Here is a 22,374-nt window from a genome sequence, read left to right as displayed (position 1 = left end):
AGCGCTAAGCACTTTGCTAAAGCAAGGCTTTGTCACCTCCTGTTGTCAGTAGTGGTAGGGTTGTTCAGCATCTTGCAAAATTCCTTTTCCCCTTGCCAGCAGCAGTATTTACTTGCAGGCAGAATGGAGAAAAACAGGCAGTGTTTTTACTCTGGTTTTGGAAATTCCTTTGACATCTCTCAGCAATGTGTGCTGCACTAAGCTGTTATGCCGTCTGTCAGACCCTCTCGTGCTCCTGATTTGTATTTGTCCTGGCTTATCTTGAGGTTTTAAGAGCACCACTGAAGATGGTACCAGACAATTTGCATTTAAGAATCTATCAACTGTTGTTACCAATTTCAGGCAGTTTCTGAGTGTGTGCTAATGTGACTAATGGTGATGCTCAGGTTTCTCCCCGAGACAAACATTACACAACTGAGCACGCTCACATATGCTATGGTCAGCAACCTTACTCATGCTGATCACCTTCTACAATTGATTTCAGACTTTCAGACATGAAGACAACAGGGAAATAGCTAAAACTGTGACCTTATGCTTATGTAAGCATATACCTTCTGCTTACTTCAGCCATGTATCTTCTCCATAGACAAAGGAATAATGACTCTTGCACTGGAAGTTTGTAGTTTATTTTGTCTAAAAAAAAATCACAGTACAAACAGTTTAAGGCAGAAGCTTTTGCTGCTTCTCTGTTAGGGTGACTGATCTTCTGTGGTATGGAAAATATGATGTCTGGACACAGGACCTTGTGCTGCCAGCAGTGGTGTGGCTTTCTGGCTTGTTCAATCCTCGGTCCTTTCTGACAGGTAAGCAGTGATGTTTATAAGGAACCAGGTATGTTGTTTCACTGCCAGACACTGATTTATTTATTTTTTTTACCTTTGGTGTTAGCTGTGTTTGTGCTGCTGTTTGGAGAGTTAAGTGCAGTTTAAATGAAAAAAAATATATATTAAAAATGAGCCAAATATTTAAGCTGAATAGAAAAGTTAAGAAATGACAAAAATGGCAGGAAAACTAAGACTGAAATGCCTTGGTTGTAATCATGTGCTATAAATTAACAGCTTTTTTTTCTTCTTTAGTAAGTCTCTCTTTAAAGAGAGACTCCTTTTTATCAGGGACCCCTAGCAGAGAGTTGTCCCATTTTTAAAATCCTATAGTCCAAGTTCTTCTCCTGTAGACTTTGTTATCAGAATAATAATCTCTTAAAAGCAGGGGGTACCCATTCGAACTATCCTTCAGTCCTACATAGAAGCGAGAAGACAAAGCTGCTAAGGAAATAAATGCTCAATTTCATAGTTTAAAAAGGTTCAGTGCAAGTTTTCCTGCCAGAATCATTTAACCACTTCAGTGTGCATGCTATAGTACCATTCTGTTTTATTTGTTAGTATTAACTGACAGTTACCAGACTAAGTAGGGAAAGCCAAGCAGTCTGCACATCCTCTTTGTGCAGTTGTTGCTACAGTAGGGAATGAAAAATTTCCAGCAGTGTACTGATAACAGCACATATCAAATCCCATGTGGCCACGTATTATTCCATGTATACTTAGATAATCCTTTGCTAGCCTAGCCAAAAGGGGTCCAGGAGCTTACAGGACACTTTGTCCAGGCTGTCGTGGTTCCCTGAAGAAGATGGGCAGTGGGGGTCCAGGCCACATTTGCAGCCCAGCTACTGAAACATCTCCCCCTGTACATGGAGGCAGAAGAGGGAAGGAGCTTGAGGGCTGACAGCAGCTGCTGCTCTGTGCTGAGGTCCCCAAATAGTGCTCACTTAGTGCCACAGGCATAAAGAAACCCCAGGGTATTTTTCATTCCTCTTACCGTCTGTCTCCAAACTTTCTGTTCAGAGCTCTTTTTCCTGTTAAGGGATGGGGGGATGTAAGGACAATAAGAAGGCTACAATATATTTTAACAATGGCTTGTTCTGAACAGGGACACAGCTAGAGAGAAGCCTGATTGTGGATCGCAAAGCAATCTTGCTCTCTTGCCAGCAAGCTGGGAGGTTGGTTTGTTCTATACTGTGCAGAACTTGTTTCAAAATAATTGCATTCATACTGCTTTTTTGCCTTATTTCAATTAATGGCCAAAGGGGAAAAAAAAAAAAAAGCACACACACACACACACACAAAAAAAGACAAAAACAGTCATTCTCATTCTTGTGCACAACAGGCCTGAGAAGGACATGTTTACAGTTCTGGCATCAATATTATTGTCCAGATACTGAATTATTGTGATTATTATTTTTAAAGCTGTTTAGCAGAGCATGGCATCCAAGAACAACTTGACTTTGGATAAGGTCTGCTTGACGGGAGATGTTACCAAAAAGACCAAATAAGATTAAGGCCACAGGGAAGAAGCCTGTATTTGCCAGCTTTTCATAGAAAGTAAGAAATAAATTTCAATTTCTTGATCTCAGTACGCTATTACAGGGACTGCAGCTCCCTTCAAGTAAGTTCATCAGGAGCTGGACTCAAGTGCTGTGATCCTATGAACAGCACTGATGATGTTTAGGAATGATGGTGGATTGTCAGCATTGGTCCATTGTGACTTTAAATTTCATACCAGCTTGGTGTCCTTGTCACTGTCCGGAGTTCATGCACTTAAATTACTGTTAACTGAGACTAAACATAGTCTGCACTGTAGAAAAGCAGCAGCTCTGATCTAATTGAGGATTAGAAGCCTAAAGTCCAGAGATTTTAAACTTCAGTCTCTGATACTGGTGACCTATTTTCTGCAGCTCTTAGTCTTACCAGATGTTGGTAACCCGGATCAAACCACCTGCACAGCCCCGCCTTTTTTTTTTAAACTATTCACAAGATCCTCTTTTTTTCTTCCCCCTGGGCACAAAGTTATCACTCAACAAAGCTGATCTAACCCTTTTCATTTGCCAGATTATAGTACTTACAGGTTGTTGGGGAAACATACCAGGAAACAAGGAAATAATTGAGAATCCTGTATTAGCATGAGGTATGACACACCCAGACGGGTGATGCGTATGTACAACAAGCATAGCGCTTTCACCTGGGTTTCTAAGGAGTCAATTAGTGCAGGAGCTAGAACATAGTTTGAGGATGTCCCTGAACTTTTGGAAACCATGTTCAGCTGTAGAGCCATGTTTTAACAACTTGCAGAGGATAAACACTGTAGCTTGCACTTTTGGAACTTTATTCTTCGTGATACTGAAGTATCTAGTTTAGGAATGACAAGTAAGGCCAGCAGTCAAAACGTGGTTTTAGTTTTAACGTAGAAAGGCTGTCAACTAAGTTACAGCTAATTAGAAGAAAGGCGCATGACTCCAAGAGGCAATTAGAGAAACATAACTATTACTCACACTCTTCACTGGGCCTGAATGTAATCAAAGGAAAGCAACTCTTCTGAAAGGGAGTTGCTTCTTCAGGAGATAAAACACAAGGGGAAACCCAGGGTGGGGGATTGTGGTGATGATGAGCATGTAATTCAACTAGTGATTTGAAAAGGTAACATGGTTACTCAAAGGGCAATACTATTAATTCCGCCTCCAGCTATGAGGCACTGTGTGAGGCTGCAGTCTCTGTGCTCGTGTTGGTATTTGCAAACATAATCTTTCCTACCTAAACTCCTAAAATCCCCTACAAGCAACACTTTCTATGCAGGTTTATATTAGAACAAACAGTAAAACCTAGTACCATTCAGAAAGTGCATAGCCCTTCAGCAGTACAGCACTGATCTGTCATAATTACGCTGAAGCACAGTTAATGTCTCACTATCAAACATTCTAGTTACACTTCAGTGTAGTTCTCCAATTTTGGGAATACTTGACCACATACTAGTGAAGAGCTAGGAGAAAATCTGAGCATTCGGCTGTGTATGCCTGTGACCCAGTATGTGCATCGAAGTCCCAACTGTAGGCATTTTTCAGTTTCTGCTTTCAACAAAAGGGCACAGATAAAAACAGAAGTCCAGTCCAAACCTCATATTCATCTTCACGTTCATACAACAGATGAAGCAAGAGGCCATGTTACAACATTCCACATTAAATTTGTATTTTCAAGTGTAGTTTTAAATATTTAGCAATAAGCAACTGTTTAGATTTAAATGTTTCTGGTAATCTCTGTGCCTATGTTTACTGCAGGTGCCAGGTGGGACATCCAACTGGAGACCGTAGCTGAAATCCTGCTCAGGGAATCGAATCCAGCAATGCCAGTCATTTTTGTAAGAACTATGCCCCTGGATCAAAGGGAAACTAAGGATGTTTATGAACGTCCAATTTATAAAAGCAAAAACATTTGGACTTTTAAACTGAGAAGCAAAGAGAAGCCAGCTAAATAGGTTCTGACGGGTGTAGCTTTACTCTTGGCTTTTTAGGACTAAGCTTTCATGCTTAGTCCTGCTTAGTCCATGCTGCTTTCTCAATCTGCCTTGTAGTTAAAGCAAAAGGAGAAAAACATTTTTCACAGTCAGCTAGAGCACATTTGCCTCACAAAAAAACCTTCCTCAGTATGACAGTTAGGTGCTATATTTCCTAATCCTTCAAGTGTTGTGTTTCTATGCTTTTCTATATAATTATTATTGATCTACAAACATTCCTTCATTACACCAGTTATGGGAAAGCAAATGCAAAACATTGTATCAGCTGAGTGCAGTTTCACTTATAAAATGTTCCTCTTGATTATTCTTTATTGTCTCTACATAAAATGAAATATGTATCTTACATAAATTTTAACATAATCATACTGCAATACAAACATATTGCTTAAACTTGTTTGAAAGCTTAGTTGCACAAATGAAAAAAAGATCTAACTATGAATTGTATTTCAAAAAAAACATTGTGAACATTGTGGTTTAAACCAATTAACTAGTTATGATTGCTGTGCTGGTTCAGGCAGCAGGTATATCATAAGATTTTTTTTAAAATTTTTCTTTATTTTTTTATTTTTTTTTACAAAACACTTCCACTTTCATGTTTCAGTGGTTAATTGCACTTTGGGTTAAAAAAAAATTCATCCTCCCACTGGTAGGTTACATCAGCTTTGGCTGGAATATAATGGCAATTAGATGAAAAGTACCCTTCTCTTTGCAGAAATAAGTTCTAAATATTACAAGTGGAAGAATAGGTTCAGAAAGCAAGAATTGGAAAATCGAGTCTTTGTGGTCAAATTGGAACAGAAGGAGTTTTGGGGTGTTGTGTTGTTTTGTTTTTGTTTTTTAAACAAGGTAGGCTTTATAAGTAGTTGTTAAACACCCTTTTTGCAAATTCACACAATTACATAAATAAAAATATTGCTCAAATCACCGAAGTTTTCCATCATGTAGTTGTGCAGTAGCCCTATTAGAAATTAACCACTCCAAGGTTCAAGAGTGCCATTCCACTTAACGTATAGGTCTGTGCACGTAGATTTCTCTACCAAACATTTTCCTGAGAGATCTTTTGCATAAGACCACATTAATCAAAAAGTTCCACACATAGAAATGTATATACTATACTCTAAAATTCTATCTTATATAAAACATAGTAACAACCTTTTGAAGTAAAAACTTGTGAAGATATTTTGCAGGCACAGCTTGAGTTCAGTGTTCTCAATTGCCATCCGCCAGTTGTTTTTGTAAACTAGAATACATATGAGAAAACAGTGTTAGTAGTTTTTAGGAAACTCAGATTCCCCATGAACAGGCATTTTCCACTTTTGAAAATGACAATTTCCGCAACAACATTGCTATATACTAGAAGCAGCCTATACTGATTTCAAAATAGGGAAAAGCATTTCAATTTCTATAGCAAGTTAGTTGTTTGCACAGGGATATGACCCACTCCAACAACGCTGATTTCAGCCTAGGAGAAATCTGAAGAGACTTTTTTTGTAAAGGTACAGGATCTGCCCCAGGCCACAGAAGTCAAGTGTTAAAGGGCTTCAACATTTTAAAAAAGGAACTAATATGACTTTCATCTTGGTTTAAAGCCTAGAAAGTAAATAATTGTTATTAAAGCAAAACCACCCACGATTAAGTTTCCAGTAAGACTCCAAAATAAAGAAATACTCTGTACAGTTACTTGTTCTCCCAGAGACTAATCCTCAAGCTAAGTGTAAGGTCAGATAGTAATAAGGACATGTAAAGCTATTTTGGAGTGACAGAGTCAGAAACACTTGTAACCAACTATGTCTGTAATGAAGACACGTTTCAAAAGAGCTCAGCTCAAGCCTAGGCAGCAGTCTTGGAGTAATACCTGAGCTCACAGGATGCCCACTGGGCACAACCCTCACCTTTCCAGGTATTCTTTCACATTGTTGTAGCCATAGAACTTTGCCAGGTGGATGAGCATCCCTGTGGCACAGCGACCGTCGCGCCTGCGGCAGTAACTGCAGTTACACACCCCACGACAAGGAGGGCAGATCCAGTCCTGCAAGGAGGAGTGGGGGGAGTTAAAGGCAAGCGAAAAGTAAGGTTATATTCTCCTTTGCATTGCTCTACCAGACAAGAGTATGGCTTCCTTATCACATAATTATTCAGGGTGAGATTTTAGAAGTCTGAATCAGAAGCCAACTGCACTTGTTACAGTTTCCAAATTCTGCAGAATTAAAGATACGATCAAGTACTACCCTCTTTGCTTGAATACATTTTACTCTTAAGACTCGGAGTCCCTGGATGAATTTCTCAATATTAATTCAAAATAGACTAAAAGCAGCTGTAATACTGCCTAATGATAATCATCCTGTGCTAGGCTGACCATAGTGAGCTTCCCAGAAAGAGATGGGTACCCACTGTTAAAAGTTCCATTAGATCTGCCTGCTGCATAGCATGATTCTTGAGACCAAACTAACCAGAACATACACGAAGTCAGGCATCTCGCAGCTGCTCAACAACCAAACACGGAGGTTCAGGTGCTAACAGTCTGCATTACAGCGCATCTGTGCCAGCACACTGGAGACCTTAGCTCTTAGTCTTTCAGAATGGATCGTAAGACTGTCTCTAAAGCAGATGTGAGGGAAAGACCGTATGAGAACACACTGCGCGTGCTCCTTGTTCAGCACCTTGGGGGGAGAAAAGTTGCATTCCAACAAGATCCATGTCAGTCATGATGGTACTACAGACCTTCTTATGCCAAAAAGCTTCAAACACCATGTTACCATAAGCATACACTCATCACAACTAGCAAATCCGTATTCATAATATTTTCTTTCCAAATCCAAGAAATGATACTTACTGGATCAAGCAGTGCTGATTTCACATCTTCCCCATATCTATTTCGAAGACACGGTCCACAAAACTGCCCCCTTACACCTCCACAGCCCTGGCTGCGGCAGATGGTCTTTGTATCAATTGTCTTTTGACGACACTGGTGGCAAGTACTACCCTAAAGAAGTTGGAGAGGAGACATAAGTATGCTTGAAGGACCTTAAATGCCTGTTGCCAAACTTTCCTGATACGTCTGCTATGAGCAAAGCACAGACTTCAAACCAAAGTCAAGTCCAGCAATGAGAATCTTAGTAAGAACTGTAAGTTCTGTCATTATAATCAATTATATAGTATTTCATAAAACAATACAGATTTTACAGTGACAGTGCCTGTCCTCACTTGCTTTGGAGTCTCAGACTATCTGAACCTTATTGCTGCAGTTCTGATCACTCCTCCTTCCCCAATCTGGCAAAAAGCTTATGTATGCTTATGGTATACGCAGATAATGACCTTGTGACTCAGCTCTGCAAATACAGTGATGCATAAAACATAGTAAGATGATCATCTAGCTCTTGATGACCATTAATAATAGCAAAATAAGGTGAAAGAATGGAAGAGGAGCTCCAACAAGTGCTTTGAAAACTAGCCAACCCCTGCAGAAACGTAGTTTCTAGGGGGTATAAAGAGTAGATAGAGATCACTAACATTTAAGTGTACGGCCACCACAACAGCAAAAAATAAATTAAGCAAGAATAAAAGATAAGTGGGATTTCAACTCTTATCACTGATGAGTCATAGCTGTAACAACTTCCACTTAATCCTACGGCAAGGAAGCACTTTCCAGAGGCAAAAATTGTTGAGGTGTATTAACCAGCATGGGCAAGCCCACAGAAGTCTGGCAAAGCTTTCAAGCTGTGCTTGTAGCTGCCCTCTCCAAAACTTCCGGAAAGCACACCTTTTAGCAAGCGCCAGATGAACTATTAGAAGACAATAGATCCCATAAAGAAAACAGCAGCTACTTACTAGAACTTTGTCATAGATTTTGTCTTTAACAGTGATTGCAATGTTGTCCAAGTCCTCATCAGTAATATCCTCTACTGGACGGTAAGATGAATACTTTGATGATCTCCTCCGTTTGCGCACGCCACAATTCCCCTGCTAAACAAACTCATCTCAACACCTCTGTGGCATGAAGACTCTGTCACCACACTTGGTGACAAATTCTTTCATTTATAATGCATATGCAGCCTAAAGGGGGTAGACTACATGTTCGTGGACCACTGGAAGAACAGGGAATAGAGCTGGGTTTCCATCCAACCCACCCCCCCAACTCTCTTCTCTCCCTCTCCTCCCTAATCCTCTCTCTACTCCATATACTATTTATTCTATGTTCTTCTTTCCCATCATTTTATCCTTGTTATTTCTACTCCCACTATTTTCAGACAATAAACACTAGAATAAGTAAACTGCCTTGTTATGCTTGGACAAGACAAGTCACAAGCAGAGCCCCACTAATGGATGAAAGACGGGGCAGGAAGGCCTGAAGGCAACTTCCTCTTGCTAATTCCAAACGAAAGGTTCTCATCAACTAACTTGCTGTAGGATATGATGTCTGCTCTAAGTGCTGGCCAATAATCTATATGAATGTTTCCTAATCCCTGACTAGCAGAAATATCAAAGTCTGCCAAATACCATGCTCAGTCTTTTCTTTAAGAGGTTTTGTTGTTTGTAACTATGGAACTGTTCTGCAAATCTGATGGCCGACACAGTAAATTTTTCCAAGGCAAATTTCTCTGGTGGACGAGCATTTCTGGTTGGGTTCATGCGACGTGTTATCTGGCCTTCGGAAAACGCCCTCCTTGGGATTTTCCTCTGTTTCTAGAAAAAGAAAAAAAAAATCTATAGATGGCATATTAAGATAGAAGCTAGTTCTCGCTATTCTTCAGCGCTAAAGGTTCGGATTTTCCCACAATCTGAACATACCTAAGGATCTAAGCATGTAAAGGATCTAAACAAAAAGGACAGCAACTACTCTTCCTAATCAGCACATACACAGGCATTTGTCTAGCATCCCAAAAGAACTTACAGGGCAAAAAATGACAAAATAGAACCTTGTCTTGGTCTTTTTATTTGTTCACACATTATCTTTTCAAAGTCCATTTCTTCACATAACCTTCGGCACTTGCATACCGACCAACAGCAAATACAGACAAAGTATTGCTACACCGTGGTGAAAGCGTTTCATGAAGAAACGCATTAATCACAAGTCTAGCACAAATGTCTTTCATCTCTAGCCAGTGCACGAAGACTTACCGAAGGAGTCGAGGCAGGTGTCTTCACTGGGAACAGGTCAGGTACAGAATTCAGTTCTGCTAATAACTGGGCAAGCTGAAAGCAACAGTGATACCAAATTGAAGTCACTGTGAACTTGCACATATTTGACACATCATCCCCTCTTTTTGTATACACTCTGAATTACATCTGAACACAGTAAGTTGAAGTGCCTACAGTAAGGTTTTGTGCAGTGAATGTAGGTGGAGCTCATTTATCCCCAAGTGAAAAAAATTTTGCATACAAAACTAAATTCACAGCTCCAGACAGTAACGTTAAATACCAATCACTTTGCGTATACACACCCAGCAACAGGCGTGCACATTCATTTGCAAAGCTATAAAGCAACTAGGCCCTCTAGTCCTTTCCCTAACCATGGTGTGTGCAGTATCAGAAGTACTTCAGCAGGAAGAGCTTGCTGCATCATGTGGGAGATGTCCCAGATGTGCACTTCAACAGAAGTGGTGGCTGACAGGTCCAAAACAATTCGGCCTTGTTCTGGAAGGCCAGAATGAGGCTACTTACCAAAAAGCCAGCAACAGAAAGGGTTAGCCAGGCTACTAGCCACTAGCTCCTGGTTTAGCCATGCTACTAGTTGTCTCTGACACAGCCAGAGCAATCACGAGATTAGCAGCACTTCTCAATAAATGCTTCACTGTGGTGTTTATTATGAGTGTCCTCAGCTAGGACACTACTGAATTTTACAGTGGTTGAATTGAAACGAGAAGGAAGGCTGGGAGGTAAGAAGGAACAGCAGCAAGAACACAACAGCAGTGAAGAAAGAAGGTAAGATTAGAAACAGATACAAATTAAATCAAAGTTTTAGTTGGGAGCTGCAGGCCCACACACCCAAGAGGTGTACAGAAGACTGCCTGGAGGCTGCAACATAGCCTGGAGTACAGTAACACTGAAGGAGTCACAGAGGACACAAAATGAATACAGATTTGCACAATATTGTAATAATTAAGAGGCCTAGTAGAATTTTAGACAACAAAACAAAAAAATGTTCAGGAGTGATCAGAGTCTCACTTCTCCCTTATCTGCATGCACATAAACACACACTTTCAGTAGTTATATAGCAAAGTATAACTATAAGCATCACATCCCACACAACTGAAACGTTCATAATCCTCAGTGGTTTTGGGTTGGCTTTCCAATCAGTAACTGCAGAAGATCTCTCAGACACAAATGGAAAGTAGAAACTCTATTGCACAAACAACACCGAACCACCTGAAAGGACCAGCTGGTTTTCTGACAGGTTCTGAATATGGCTGTGACCTGGATATCTAACTGTGTTCACATCCACATACAAAATGTTTGGTTCGACATTGCTTTTAAACTTGAGTTGACTATAGTCTTACTTGAGACTATTCTAGCAGGAAATGTCTGAGTGCTGATGGTTCTCCAGAGTGCTCCCTGATTTAAAAAAAAAAAAAAAAATCTACCTCAAACCACCATGAGATTTTCCCAGAGTCCCCACACATCACCAGAAAGGACCCTAAAATTCAAGTGTGCCAAATTCAAGTGCTCAGTTGCCGATGTCTGAGAACAAAGAACTGTTCACAAGTCTTACCATGGCTTTATTTTCTTTAATATTCATAGCTCTTTTAAGCAGAGCACTGGAACTTTCTTCCTGTGTTTCTTTAATGTCTTCTTCAGATTCTGAAGCAGAGCCGTCTAGTTTGTCCCATCGCTTGCAATTTCTTTCTTTTGAAAGAGCAGTGGGGGATTTACTGTCCTTTATAGGTAACTTAGAAAAATCCTGTTCAGGCACTTTTTTCTCAGAAGACTTTCTGGTTGGAAACTGAAAAGCAACACGAAGACCAAAGCTTCTTCTCTTGGGGGAAACTTTCTTCTTTGACTCTTCCTCCTCTTCTTCCTCAGTACCCAATAAATTATCACGTTCTTCATCGCTCACATCTGACTCCATCTCCTACAGGAAGCAAGAATGAATCTATGTTACATTTTGCTGCTGTGACGCACAAAAGGGCATTTTTTAATCACTAATTTTAAGCAGCAGCCTCTCCACCTAAAACGCTGTTATAAATTCACCTAAATCAACAGATTTTAAAGAGCTACTAGTATGCAAGCTCTCCCAACACAAAATCTTCACGTCAATGTTGTTTGGTATACCAACAAGGCTGTCTTCAGAGGAACAGCATTGCCTATCACAGTCAGTCTGCAAGCAGGGGGAGAAGTTCTCATTTCTGATGTTATATTGCATTAAATAAAGGTCTTTTTACTTTTTCAATGTAATATATATTTTTCTTCGGTATGAATAATGAACATCACAGTCTATCAGAAACATGCTTACTGGAACATGAAGTTTACATGGAAGAAACAGAAAAAAAATAATAATATGTACATACTGCCTTTACCAAAACTCCTTTTTTCTTCACATCCACTTCACTTGAAGCAAAGCCTTCAAACGCTTCAGTTTCAGAGTCAGTGTCTTCAGTGAAAATCTTCTGCAGTTCTTCTGTAAGGTATCTGGGCTGATATTGAACACCCTGTAAAAATACCAGCCAGCAGGTATGAGAAACAGTCATACACAAAGTAGTCACCCAGTCAAAATCAACAGGTTCTAAGGCTTAAGGAGGTACCAGCTAGATTGCATATACTGTGAGAACACTTTGCAGACAACACTCATCAAAATAAGAAAAAAAAAAAAGCAGAAGACAACATTCAGAGTTTCAGCACTGAGTTATTTTAACTTTTTAGGATTTTTTTTCCTTCATTTTGAGCACAGGACAAATTGAGCTGCATCTCATGGTAGAAACTTTCTTCTTCACTTCCTCCTCCTCCTCCTCTTCACTACTACTCAATAAAAATAAATTATTCTTTTCTCTTATTTTTGAATTGCCAGGTTGTTGTGCTTGTTTCTTCTGGATTTAAAAAAAAAAAAAGCAGCAGGCCTTAAAGACAAAAAAAAGAAAACTACAACAAGACACAAACATAGTAAGAAAGAACCCTCCCTTTTCACTTAACAGTAGAAATAAAATCTCCTTTGGGTTTGCTGCTGGAGAGTTTGCTGCTCCTTCTCACACTACTAACATCATTACTGAAGCAGCAGATACCAACACAAAAGCAAAAAGCCTTCAACAGTCTCACTACTATCCCTCCACCTTCCCACTTCTCAACTTTCTATTTTATCATTCAGACATGTTCCAGCCTAGACAGATCCCAAACTTCTGTCTACAGACTAGGAAGTGAAACGTCAGTCCATGAAAAAAATTAAGTCTTACTAGAACACTTCCCACGATATACACACACATGCCAAATAAGGGATAAATCCAGTGTTTGGTTTTGACATCTCTGAACACATTTACTAAATCGGCAACATATTTCCACACTTCTAATCAATATCAGCAGAAGGCCATCTGACAACTCGTCCCTGTAAGTCCCCTGAAAGAAGTGTTCATAGTAGGCATGTTCACACCACACCTGCTTTTTGAGAGCCTGCAACATTCACTTCAGTTTGTTTCCCCAATTTTCCTCTGCTATTTCTTCCTCCCACGCAAGATACAAAAATGACCTTTCATATGATTCAATTGCTAAATATCTTTATTCTTCCTTTCAATTCCCTCCCTTCCCCAACTTTAATTACACACTTCTTTACATTAAGATAATATCTGGCGAAAAACAGATACAATACATTGAGTGGAAAAACTTACAGGAGAATGGGAGGGGGAGCTACTGCATGTGTTGTTTCTTTACGCTTAAACATCTAGAAATTATTAGGGGTAATTGGAATGAGTTTTCTCTGAGCAAAATTACTTTATTCCTTTGTTGATAGCTGCAGTGCAGCTGCTTGAGAAAGGAACAAACACAATAGGGAAGTTACTTTAAAGTTAAATTGCATTTCTCGGAGGGAAACTGAAGTTTGTATGTGTTCTGTTTTCCTGAAATTCCACAATGAAGGTTAAGGGGTGGGGGGTGGGGAAAATCTTAACCTGTTTGTTCGCTAAAGTGACTGAAAATAGCACACCTAGAGCTAAGCTGTGTTACACCTATGAATAATGGCCTATGCATGGTGAAATAAGCATCAGGGATACCTATAGCAGAAACTGCTGAAACTCAGCAAAGCACAGAGATTTCTGCAGTAGGACTGCAAAAAGCCTGGAGGAGAAAAAACAGACACACACAGGTCAATACTTATGAATGTATTTGTGCATCGACGCCCAAGGGAACACCCAACACACGAACATCCCACTCATCACCCCTGCAAGGTAGCTGCCTCGCCTCCTCCTAACCATCACCGCTTTTTCTGAACTTCTCATCATTTTGCTCTTTACACCAAAACCTTATTGTTTCTTGCAGATAAAGTACCCGTGGTCCTTCACAGAAACAGTGCTGTCTGGCATCATAAATGGATGGAACCCAGGGGGGGGGAAAAAAAAAAGAAGATTTTTTTTTAAGAGTAACATTTAGTAGCAAAGGAATTAAGCTCTCAGTGATTTAAAATAATCATTAGCCCAAGGCAAAAAGAAATGGTGAGAGAGGCTACACCGCCAGCCGTAAATCCTAAACAAGTCTCACTTGGGGCAAGGAATATTATAGGATTCGCAGCAACACACGTTAATAGTACCTAGTTCCTGCACAACATTTTCCATCAGAGGATTTTAAAACGCTTCACGGCTCAGATCATTACCATAATCTCCTTTTTACATGTTAGGAAACCAAGGCAGAGAGAAGCAATGCAAGGCGCCTGCAGTCACCAAGCAGGCAGCAGAAGCGCAGGCTGCCGCACAAGGCTCTTGCACACGAGCAAGCCACCTCCGGGTTGTCCCCAGTTCCCTGGCACTGCCACTGAGCAACAAGGTCGCAAAGTGACTTAGAGCCCGGTATATTTCACTTGGGTTTAGTCACCGTCTATCCCTATAGCACAGGCTGCAGCTCTACTCCGAATCCACTTCCACGCTTTGTACAAACCTCTCCTGACAGCGTTCCCTTCTGAAGGCTCAGAAGCAGTACGTCCTTGAACAAGCCTCGTTCTGCTTGTTCCCTTTGCTAATGCTAGCCATTGACTTCAGCAACTTTTAACCTGATGGGCTAAAAACATAACACAGACATTCTCAGTTTTGTTATTACGGCAATGGAAGGACCTTGGCTATGACGTAGCCAACAAAGGTATCTTTTAGCACACTGGACCACATTAAGTATGTAATTATAAGCTCCTAAAAGGCTGAAAACAGAACTTCCTGGCAGCCAACACAGCACACCAGTTCTCCTTGCTTGGGGATTCAGCTGATACTTCCAGTTAACAAATGAAAAAGATTGCAAAATATCATTTTTTTATGATAATCCACGCTATCTCACCACTAAGACACCAGAGAACCAGCAAATCTCACAGAGACGGCCTCTGGGGCCACCACCGCTAAAACAGCAATTTCAGTGAAGAAACAGCAACAGAGGGATATTAATTTCTGAAAGAAATACTTTGAAGTTTGCTGGGATACTCACAAAACCCATCTATTTTCATGCCTTTCCGCTGTCCTATTTATCCAGTGCACGCTACCCCAGGATGGCCATTTTCTCTCTCCTATTTGTGACACCTACCTATTCCACCTAGGCTTCCCTTCCACTGAAACCCATTTTCCTTTTCATATTATGAAACAGTTTTAAAAAGCAATCATCGATACAAGAAAGAACAGACAGTTTGTATAAATGTATTTTTTAATATGAGGACTGCAGATTCCTGGTTTTGCTGTGAATTTATGGCTTGTGCAGCCTGGACGCAGGCTCATAGTACAACTGCACCAGGAGAGCACAGCCAGGCTATGGCAATCCCTTCCTGGAATTATTCCTGACTCTTGGGTATCAAAACTACCATAGCTGTCCTCTGACAACAACCTCTGTCTGGAAGCATCCTCTTGGAACCCCAGAAAATCTTCCTTGTCGCCTGAGGCGTTAAAAATGTCAGCCACTTTTTTGGGTATCTGTCTCCGATTCAAAACAAGACAGAAGACACAAGTCAGAGACACCAACTTCACAGGAAAACAAACTGGCAACAGCACAACTTTTATTTTTATGCTCCTATTCAAGCGCAAGTATGTATTATAAAACACGTCACGCTTAGCAGAACTGCGTCTCATTTAGCTAAACTCCAGGATATTTGGTGCAGACTGTTTTAATCCCTTAACGCAGATGCCAGACTTGGGACCAGGGAGGGGATGCAATATGCAGGCTGTTAACTCCACACAACAGCACTTCTCAGGCACAAAAACGTGTGTGCACCCTTGCAAGTGCATGATCACGGCAGCTTTCTCTGCAGCGAAACCCATCTCACTATCACTACTCCTCATCTCACTGAGCCATGACGGCTCAGAACTGAGGATCACGCATTCAGACACAACGAAATGATGAACAAGTACAGAGAAATCTTACCATTGCATCTGGTAACAGTACCGTTACTTATTTTAGCAAACACTTAGCTAATTCCAAAAATAAAACCAATGCAACTCCTCTTTCATCAGTGCTTATCCGGGGTTCTTTCTGAGATACTCAGTAAGAAAGTGAAAACCCACACTGATCGAGAACATCTCTTGTTTGCCAGAAGCTCCAGATCGAGCCATCAGGAGGCACTGCCAAAGGCAGGCTGTGGCACTTTTGGAGGTGACCAAGTTCACCACGTAAGAGTTCGCCAAGTTCAGCCCCAGCTCCAAAGGAGACCCATGTCACCAGAGCTGAACATTTCCCACTGTCAGGTACTCCATCAGCCACTTCTGGCAGGCCTCTCTATGTAACAGGCTAGTAAGGAGCCTTCAGCCAGGTCTCACCTAGGCCATTTTAGGATTTGGTGTGTGGAAGGATAGGATGAGCAGAGACTTAAAAAAAAAAAAAAAAAAAAAAAAAAAAAAAAAGAGAGAGAGAGAGAGAGAAAGAAAGAGAGGCAGAAGGCATTGTTTTGTGCCAAGGTAACTGCCCAAAGGCAGATCATTCTCCAAAAGTAACACTGCTGATGAGATACCACTTCTGTTAGAAGATCAAGCAACATCTCGACCAAGACTTTGCTCCCTCAAATAAGCTACAGCTAATTTTAGTCTTGCTTTGCTTTTACAAAACCAATGTAGTCTGATTCAAAACTGATTTACCACTCCTTGAGCAAGAGCAGAATCCACCTCTATGCAACTGACCCTTGCAGGCATGTAACGGCACGACACAGTGCTCTGCTGCAGAAGTCCTGCTGTCTGTGTTCGAAAGCTTTTGGATATTTCCTTATCCCCGTCTCTTAAAATGAACAGCCAGAGTCCAGCCCCATTGCTGTGATGGAATTCTCTCAATACAGAGCAGCCTGAAAAACGAAGCATTATGCATTTTAATGGCAAAACACACAAGGAGCTGTGAGCCTCCTTGCTATGAATAAATTGCTTCCAGGAGCCACTGCATTAGCTCTCGCGCTATTGTACAGCGAGTTAGCCACTGCTGTGATTACTGTATGCCTAACTAACTCCTTCTTCTTCGTCTATTACTTCTGCATCTGCACCAGAGGAGCCATTATGGGGGTGTAATTACTGATTTTGAACAAAGAAAAAAAATGCTTTCCCAGTATTAGACCTTTTTTGATCTTTATGCATTCTCAAATACTAAGGTACTGATTTAAGTAACTTACTGCAGAACTTCGGAGAGTTTTAGGTTGCGACTTAATCCCCACACTCTGACTACAAGAATCCCATTAAATCATTGGCGAGCCCTCATTTCACCGAAATGGCTCAATTTAATAGCAAGGAACACACACCAACACGCATAAGGTGGACATACTGCAAGAGTTTGAAAAGAGTACCCTGGCAACCCACATTAAAAACTGTGTTCTTAGCGCCAAGAGCTGTCATTTTCTTCTTTGCCTGCTTTAAAATATACGCTTTAAAATATTTTGACCTGTTTATTCAGTTTATGCATGATTTACTGACTACCGTGAAGAACAGATACAATGCTTAGCTGTGCAGTTAGTCTTCCAGTTTGACCTTATAGTATCTAAAAACCAAAGAAATAGCAAGTTTTTATTCATTTTTTTTAAATAAACATAGGAAAATGAGGGCTTAGAATATGGACAAAAGGGTGATACCGAATTAGAGTGCTTGACCAAAATCTCAGCTATCTCTACAAATATTGGTAGTTTTAAAGCAGAACTCTTGAAGGTGCCAACTGCTAATTTACATAAGACTAATTAAGACTTGTATTCCTACAGCACCATGTCTGTCTGCAACATCAGAAACGTGATTAACACAAGTCTTATTTCAAACAGCTCTCAGAAGGTAACAGGATGTGAGTTACTGAACTATTCTGCACTTATACAGGGGTGAAGGCTTTAGACAGTTCTTATTTGCTGTAAAAAAGCTGTGCCTCTGATCTTCTAAACAGGACTTTGCTGATCCTGAAACTCTAGACTGCGGGTTTGCTCACCCACACCAGCAAGGCACACACACCAACTCATCACACACACCTCTGCATCTTCCTCATGACCAAGCTCATTAACAATATCTTGCATCTGAAATCACAAATCGAGGTCATTCCCAACATCAGCCCACTGCCATCAGCAGCCAGATCTCAAATAGCGACTTGCACTGGAAACCTCTGCCACAATGGATCCTCCATTACTCACAGTGCAGTCCTGGAAGCCCCAGGCTTTTTCATTGTTAATTTTCAATTAAAGCACATTCAGAAACTGATTTATAATCAGCAACCGAGCCCATCATTGCAACTCTGTCAACAAAGTAGCATACACCAAGGAATAAAATACACACATGCTTGAAGAGAGATGTTAAAATATTAATCTGTTCTAAGCACTTGAAAGATGCAGGCACTTCAAGACAGGGTCTTTTTGCTGCTAAGCCTCTAAAAAATGTGACAGAAAGGCAGAGAGGTGATGAACATTTCAAGCTTGCACAGGGAAAATATTTCAACATGAGAAAACCCACGGGTTCAGAGAAAATGCAAGTCTGCTGTAATGTTGCAATTTGAGAAATGTTGTCTTTTGAAGATAACAGCTACAAAAAGCACTGAAAGTCTAGTGAAAACTGGAAATAATTCACAGCTGCAGAGAAAGTCTAAATATCATTCCCGGTAAGAAATCGTATGCCTATCAAGTTCAGTTATTTTTGCAAATAAAGTTACAGTTACTTGGTTATAACACCCAGAAGGCACTTTTCAAAAGCAGAAGAAAACACTCCCTTCTACAAACAGCACACAATCCAACAACTTCCAGAATAACCACACCTAAGTATGTTTCTTCAGCAGAAGATCAAAGTTCATTATATTCCCGTTGTCATTTCTTCTCTCTGAAGTACAATCAAGGCTGCCCTCAAATCTGGCAGCCTGCAGTGAGAATTACTGGGAACTGGGAGCATTTAAGCTCATTTGTGTCCGTGCAGGCTGACAGACCTGTCAGCAGAGGCAAAGCATGACGGAGAGGGAAAACAAGGCTGAGAGGGATGTCAGACCTGTTTCCGCGATGCTCTGGCACTCAGCACATGACTGACAGAAAGTAATGCACCTGAGGTCTCCACCAGTCACAACACGACTTCTCTCACCGCCGTCCCCACAAATTCCACCTGTCTCGTTAGGCAAGGAGAAAAAGAAGAGCCCGAGGTCAGACATTTTACTTTCCACATCAACAGGAAGAATTCTGGCGTCTCAATTTAAAACTCAGCTTTACTGACACCAAAGCCAAGCAACTTCCCCTCCTGCAAGCCAGTGCCCTGCTATGCCAAGAAGAGGGCTGCCTGTGTACACACCCTGGCTTCTGGTAGGAGTCTTCAACATTGTTTGAACGCCACTGTCAGCTGTATGCACAAATGCCCCTTAACAGTTTAAAATATTGGTTTTGTTGACAATTGACCCACACCAGCACTTTCTTCTGTAACAACATATCAGGAGAATGTCATGGGTGAGAGAGCACGGAATGATGTAACCCACTATTTTTGCTTCTACCACTAAAAAAAGAAATATTTCAGGTGTTTTCCCCTCATTGAAATGTATACAATGCATGGACAATCCTCTGTGAAGCAGAGGACGGGTAATTTCAGCAATGTTCAAACTTTGTTTATTCATTTTAGTCCAACCGAAGTAATCCCAGTTTAATATCAAATGAATATTCACACAACCTAAACTTGTGCAAACCTGCACCTCCATCTCGTACTGGAAAACCTCTCGACTTGTTCCAGGCTCAGCAGGCAGGCGAGCCCAAGGAACGCCACCCAGGGCTACAGGCGCTGCATTTGGCGCGCATCCCCAAAAACAATTGAGCGGAGAAGTGCTCCCAGGCTGACAATTATCACCAGCACTGCAAGAATAGAGGGCCCCAGCCAGAACGCTGATAGGTGCCAAACCAAAACCCCAGAACTATTCACAAGTCAAGATCCCAGTCTTTCCACTGGAACCATAATGGTGAACAGCATTGTATGAATGCTTAATTTTAAACATCCTACAAACATGACAAAGAAACGGAAGGCGGAGGGAAGCCAGGTCACGTATTGCTGTGCAGAAGGATCACCCAACTACACACATGGTCAAAAGGACTGTGACCACCATCTGACCAGCCTGAGACAGAGAGAGGAACAACCCTCACCCCAACGAAATATCGGAAGACAAAGATGATACCAGACGATCACAGCAATTTCTCAAAAGCATCAGGGCACAAAAGCCTGGAACCTGGACAATGACGTATACCTGGCACAAGGTAGCATGATGAAAGGCAAGCACGTGTTCAGAGAAAGGGAGAAACTTGCCGAACCAAACCACAGCAACAATTATTTCTAAATTAATTTTGCATAATTCAAGATCATTCCTTTTTATCTGTGGTGTCTAATTGTTTTCCAGGTCCTGGTGTTCCAAGCAAAGCACTTTTGTATGATGCCACTGCCACAAAGACTTGGCCACCACCCACATTTTGACAGCACATGCAGAAGCAGGCACAGTGGTTCAAGAGAGTCTGTAAAACCATGCCGCTTCATGGGAATTCAGGCATGCAATGCATCCCCTCTTTGTGTCCAGGCAGCCAGTGCCCAGGCCCTTTGGGTGCCAAGGCTTAGTCCATCAGTGCCCCTTAAACAAACCCCAAGAACTGAAGCGGTGGTGCCAGAACCTTTCAACCTTTCCCCTGGGACAGGGACCAGATCCAGCCACAGGTCTCGCGATTCAAACCAATTCTGTACTACTGACTTGGCAGTTCTTTGCAACAGGGACATGTGTTTACTTACAAATTTACTTACTAATTTACTAGTCAGCAGATGCCACATCGCTTCAGAGAGACAAGGAAGCCTTGGCTGCCAAGTCCTTCTGGCTCAAGCCCGAGTGACACCCACCGCTTGCTTACCAGTGAGCTGCAAGGAACAGCGAGAGCCAGCAGAAGACCACAGCCCAAAACAAGCCCCCACAAGAAACGTGAGAGCACTGACAACAGATTGCACCTCTCTTCCCTTTGCTGGGCCTTAAGGAAGCGTGATGCAACAGCTTTTAGGTATAGCAGGAAGGATCGCTATAGGATCGGAGGTGAGAAGTGCCAGATGCATCCAGTGTGCCATCGATCAGGGCTCCCTAAGAGCTCCCCAGACTGGCATGCGATGCTGTTGCACCCGCTCTGCCCTGGAGAACGTGGGGCTGTGCACAGCTGGGAGGGTCACCGAGTCCCTGGGAGGTCAGAGGTACCACAGAGGTACCGACAGGCATCTCCACAACACTCCCGTATCCTTCTGCTGCGCAGCCAGCCACGCAGCCCCCTTACCTGCTGTATCAGCAAAAGCCGATTAGCGTGCTGATAATTAATTCTGGTTATCCTGCCTGCCTCCCACCGCCTCGGAGAGCCCTGATGCTTGTTGCCTCCCAAGACCCGGGCCATACAAGCAGCCTGGCGCATCCACGCTGAGGCCAAACCCCACTTGGGGGCACGCTGGGGGCCCCCCCAACCTCCCGCCCGCACCCCGCGATGCAGCCCTGCGGCACCACGACACCACCCCCCGCGGACAACACGCGAGGGCACCACCAACCCAACACCCATTATTCCTGAAACTCCCGCTCCCAGCCCCCAGGAAGCCCCTCCCCGGCCCGCAGCGCGGGTTTTTGGGCAACCCCACAGCACCGCGGCGCCCGAGCTCCCCTTGCACCGGGGCCGGGGCCGCGCCACGTGGAGGGCCCGGGCGGGTCGTGGCGCCCCGGGCCCCTCGCGGCCGCCCCGGCGGACAAAGGCCGCCTCACCTTGCCGCGGCCCGCCGCCGCCAGCCTCACCGGGCCCGCCGCCGCCGCCGCCGCCCCCCGGCCGGCCGGCCCCCGCCGCCGCCGCCGCCGCCGCCCCATCGCGCCGGGAGCCGCCGGAGGAAGGAGGGAGGGAAGGAGAGGGAAGGGAGGAGCGCGGGGGGCGCCGCCGCCGCCGGCTGCGCGGGCAGCGGGAGGCGGGCGAGGCGGCGGCGGGGAGGAGCCGGCCGGCGGCGGCGGGAAAGGCGGGGGTGGGCCCGGCGCTGAGGGGCGGCCGCTGAGGGGCTGCGGGGAGGGACCGGGGAGGCGGCGGGGAGCGGGGTCCGGGGCAGTCCGCAGCGCCACAGGGGGCTCCCGTGGTGCGGGGAGGGATGGGCTCGGGGCGCAGCCCCTCAGCCCCTTCCTTTGGCTCGTACGCACCCCGTGAGGCCAAAGCTGCGGTCTTGCCTGGCTCGGGTCCTCCCTTAATTTAAAATGTTTATTTCTGTGCTACACGCGTGAGGTGTTAGCCTTTGGAAAGCGCTATAAAAGGAGATGTCACTTCCAAATGTTGAGCGTTCCCAAGCCTCCCAAGTCCTTTAACTTACAGTTATCATGCCAGTGAAATGTGAAGATGAAACCAATGTGAGGCAGCGCTGTTCTTCAGCAGCAAGTCAAGAGTTCAGATTCAATAATGCCACAAATGGTGGGATGGAAATCAAATTATTA

General features: G+C 42.9%; 2 protein-coding genes across 9 annotated transcripts in view; one reads left to right on the top strand and one right to left on the bottom strand.

Annotated features, from left to right (window-relative positions):
* DNAH11 (dynein axonemal heavy chain 11) overlaps positions 1-4,912 on the top strand; it is a 139,143-nt gene extending 134,231 nt beyond the window's left edge. For 3 of the 4 annotated variants that reach the window (XM_083822445.1, XM_083822447.1, XM_083822448.1), the window contains one exon: positions 694-2,142. The gene's annotated coding sequence lies outside the window, so the exon portion shown is untranslated. Of the gene's footprint in view, positions 1-693; positions 2,143-2,243 lie in introns of those variants that run through there. The other variant, XM_083822446.1, reaches the window with a different exon arrangement.
* Positions 863-21,820, bottom strand: CDCA7L (cell division cycle associated 7 like). Of its 5 annotated transcripts, none has more exons than XM_083822443.1 (9): positions 21,670-21,820; positions 11,847-11,987; positions 11,051-11,410; positions 9,460-9,534; positions 8,839-9,024; positions 8,170-8,304; positions 7,175-7,324; positions 6,234-6,370; positions 863-5,581 (listed from the first exon to the last, which is right to left on the bottom strand). In XM_083822443.1, exons 1-9 carry the CDS (start codon positions 21,766-21,768, stop codon positions 5,551-5,553), a joined length of 1,314 nt encoding a protein of 437 aa, XP_083678569.1. In that variant the 5' UTR covers positions 21,769-21,820; the 3' UTR covers positions 863-5,550. The 5 variants fall into 5 exon arrangements, with proteins under 5 accessions (XP_083678569.1, XP_083678570.1, XP_083678566.1 ...); XM_083822444.1 differs by lacking the exon at positions 21,670-21,820 and adding an exon at positions 18,918-18,933; XM_083822440.1 differs by lacking the exon at positions 21,670-21,820 and having other exon boundaries at positions 8,170-8,301.
* Positions 21,821-22,374: the final 554 nt, after the last annotated feature.

The sequence above is a fragment of the Anser anser genome (genome assembly GCF_964211835.1).
Source record: "Anser anser genome assembly, chromosome: 2".
In the NCBI taxonomy this organism is placed as follows: Eukaryota; Metazoa; Chordata; class Aves; order Anseriformes; family Anatidae; genus Anser; species Anser anser.
This window is presented reverse-complemented; position numbering and strand designations above follow the sequence as displayed.

Coding starts and splice junctions, on each gene's coding strand:
- CDCA7L (XM_083822443.1), bottom strand. CDS start 21,768: ATGGGGCGGCGGCGGCGGCGGCGGCGGGGGCCGGCCGGCCGGGGGGCG. Junction 11,988..21,669: donor CGGCGGCGGGCCGCGGCAAG/GTGAGGCGGCCT, acceptor GTATTTTTACAG/GGTGTTCAATATCAGCCCAG. Junction 9,025..9,459: donor CACCTGCCTCGACTCCTTCG/GTAAGTCTTCGT, acceptor TTCTTTTTCTAG/AAACAGAGGAAAATCCCAAG.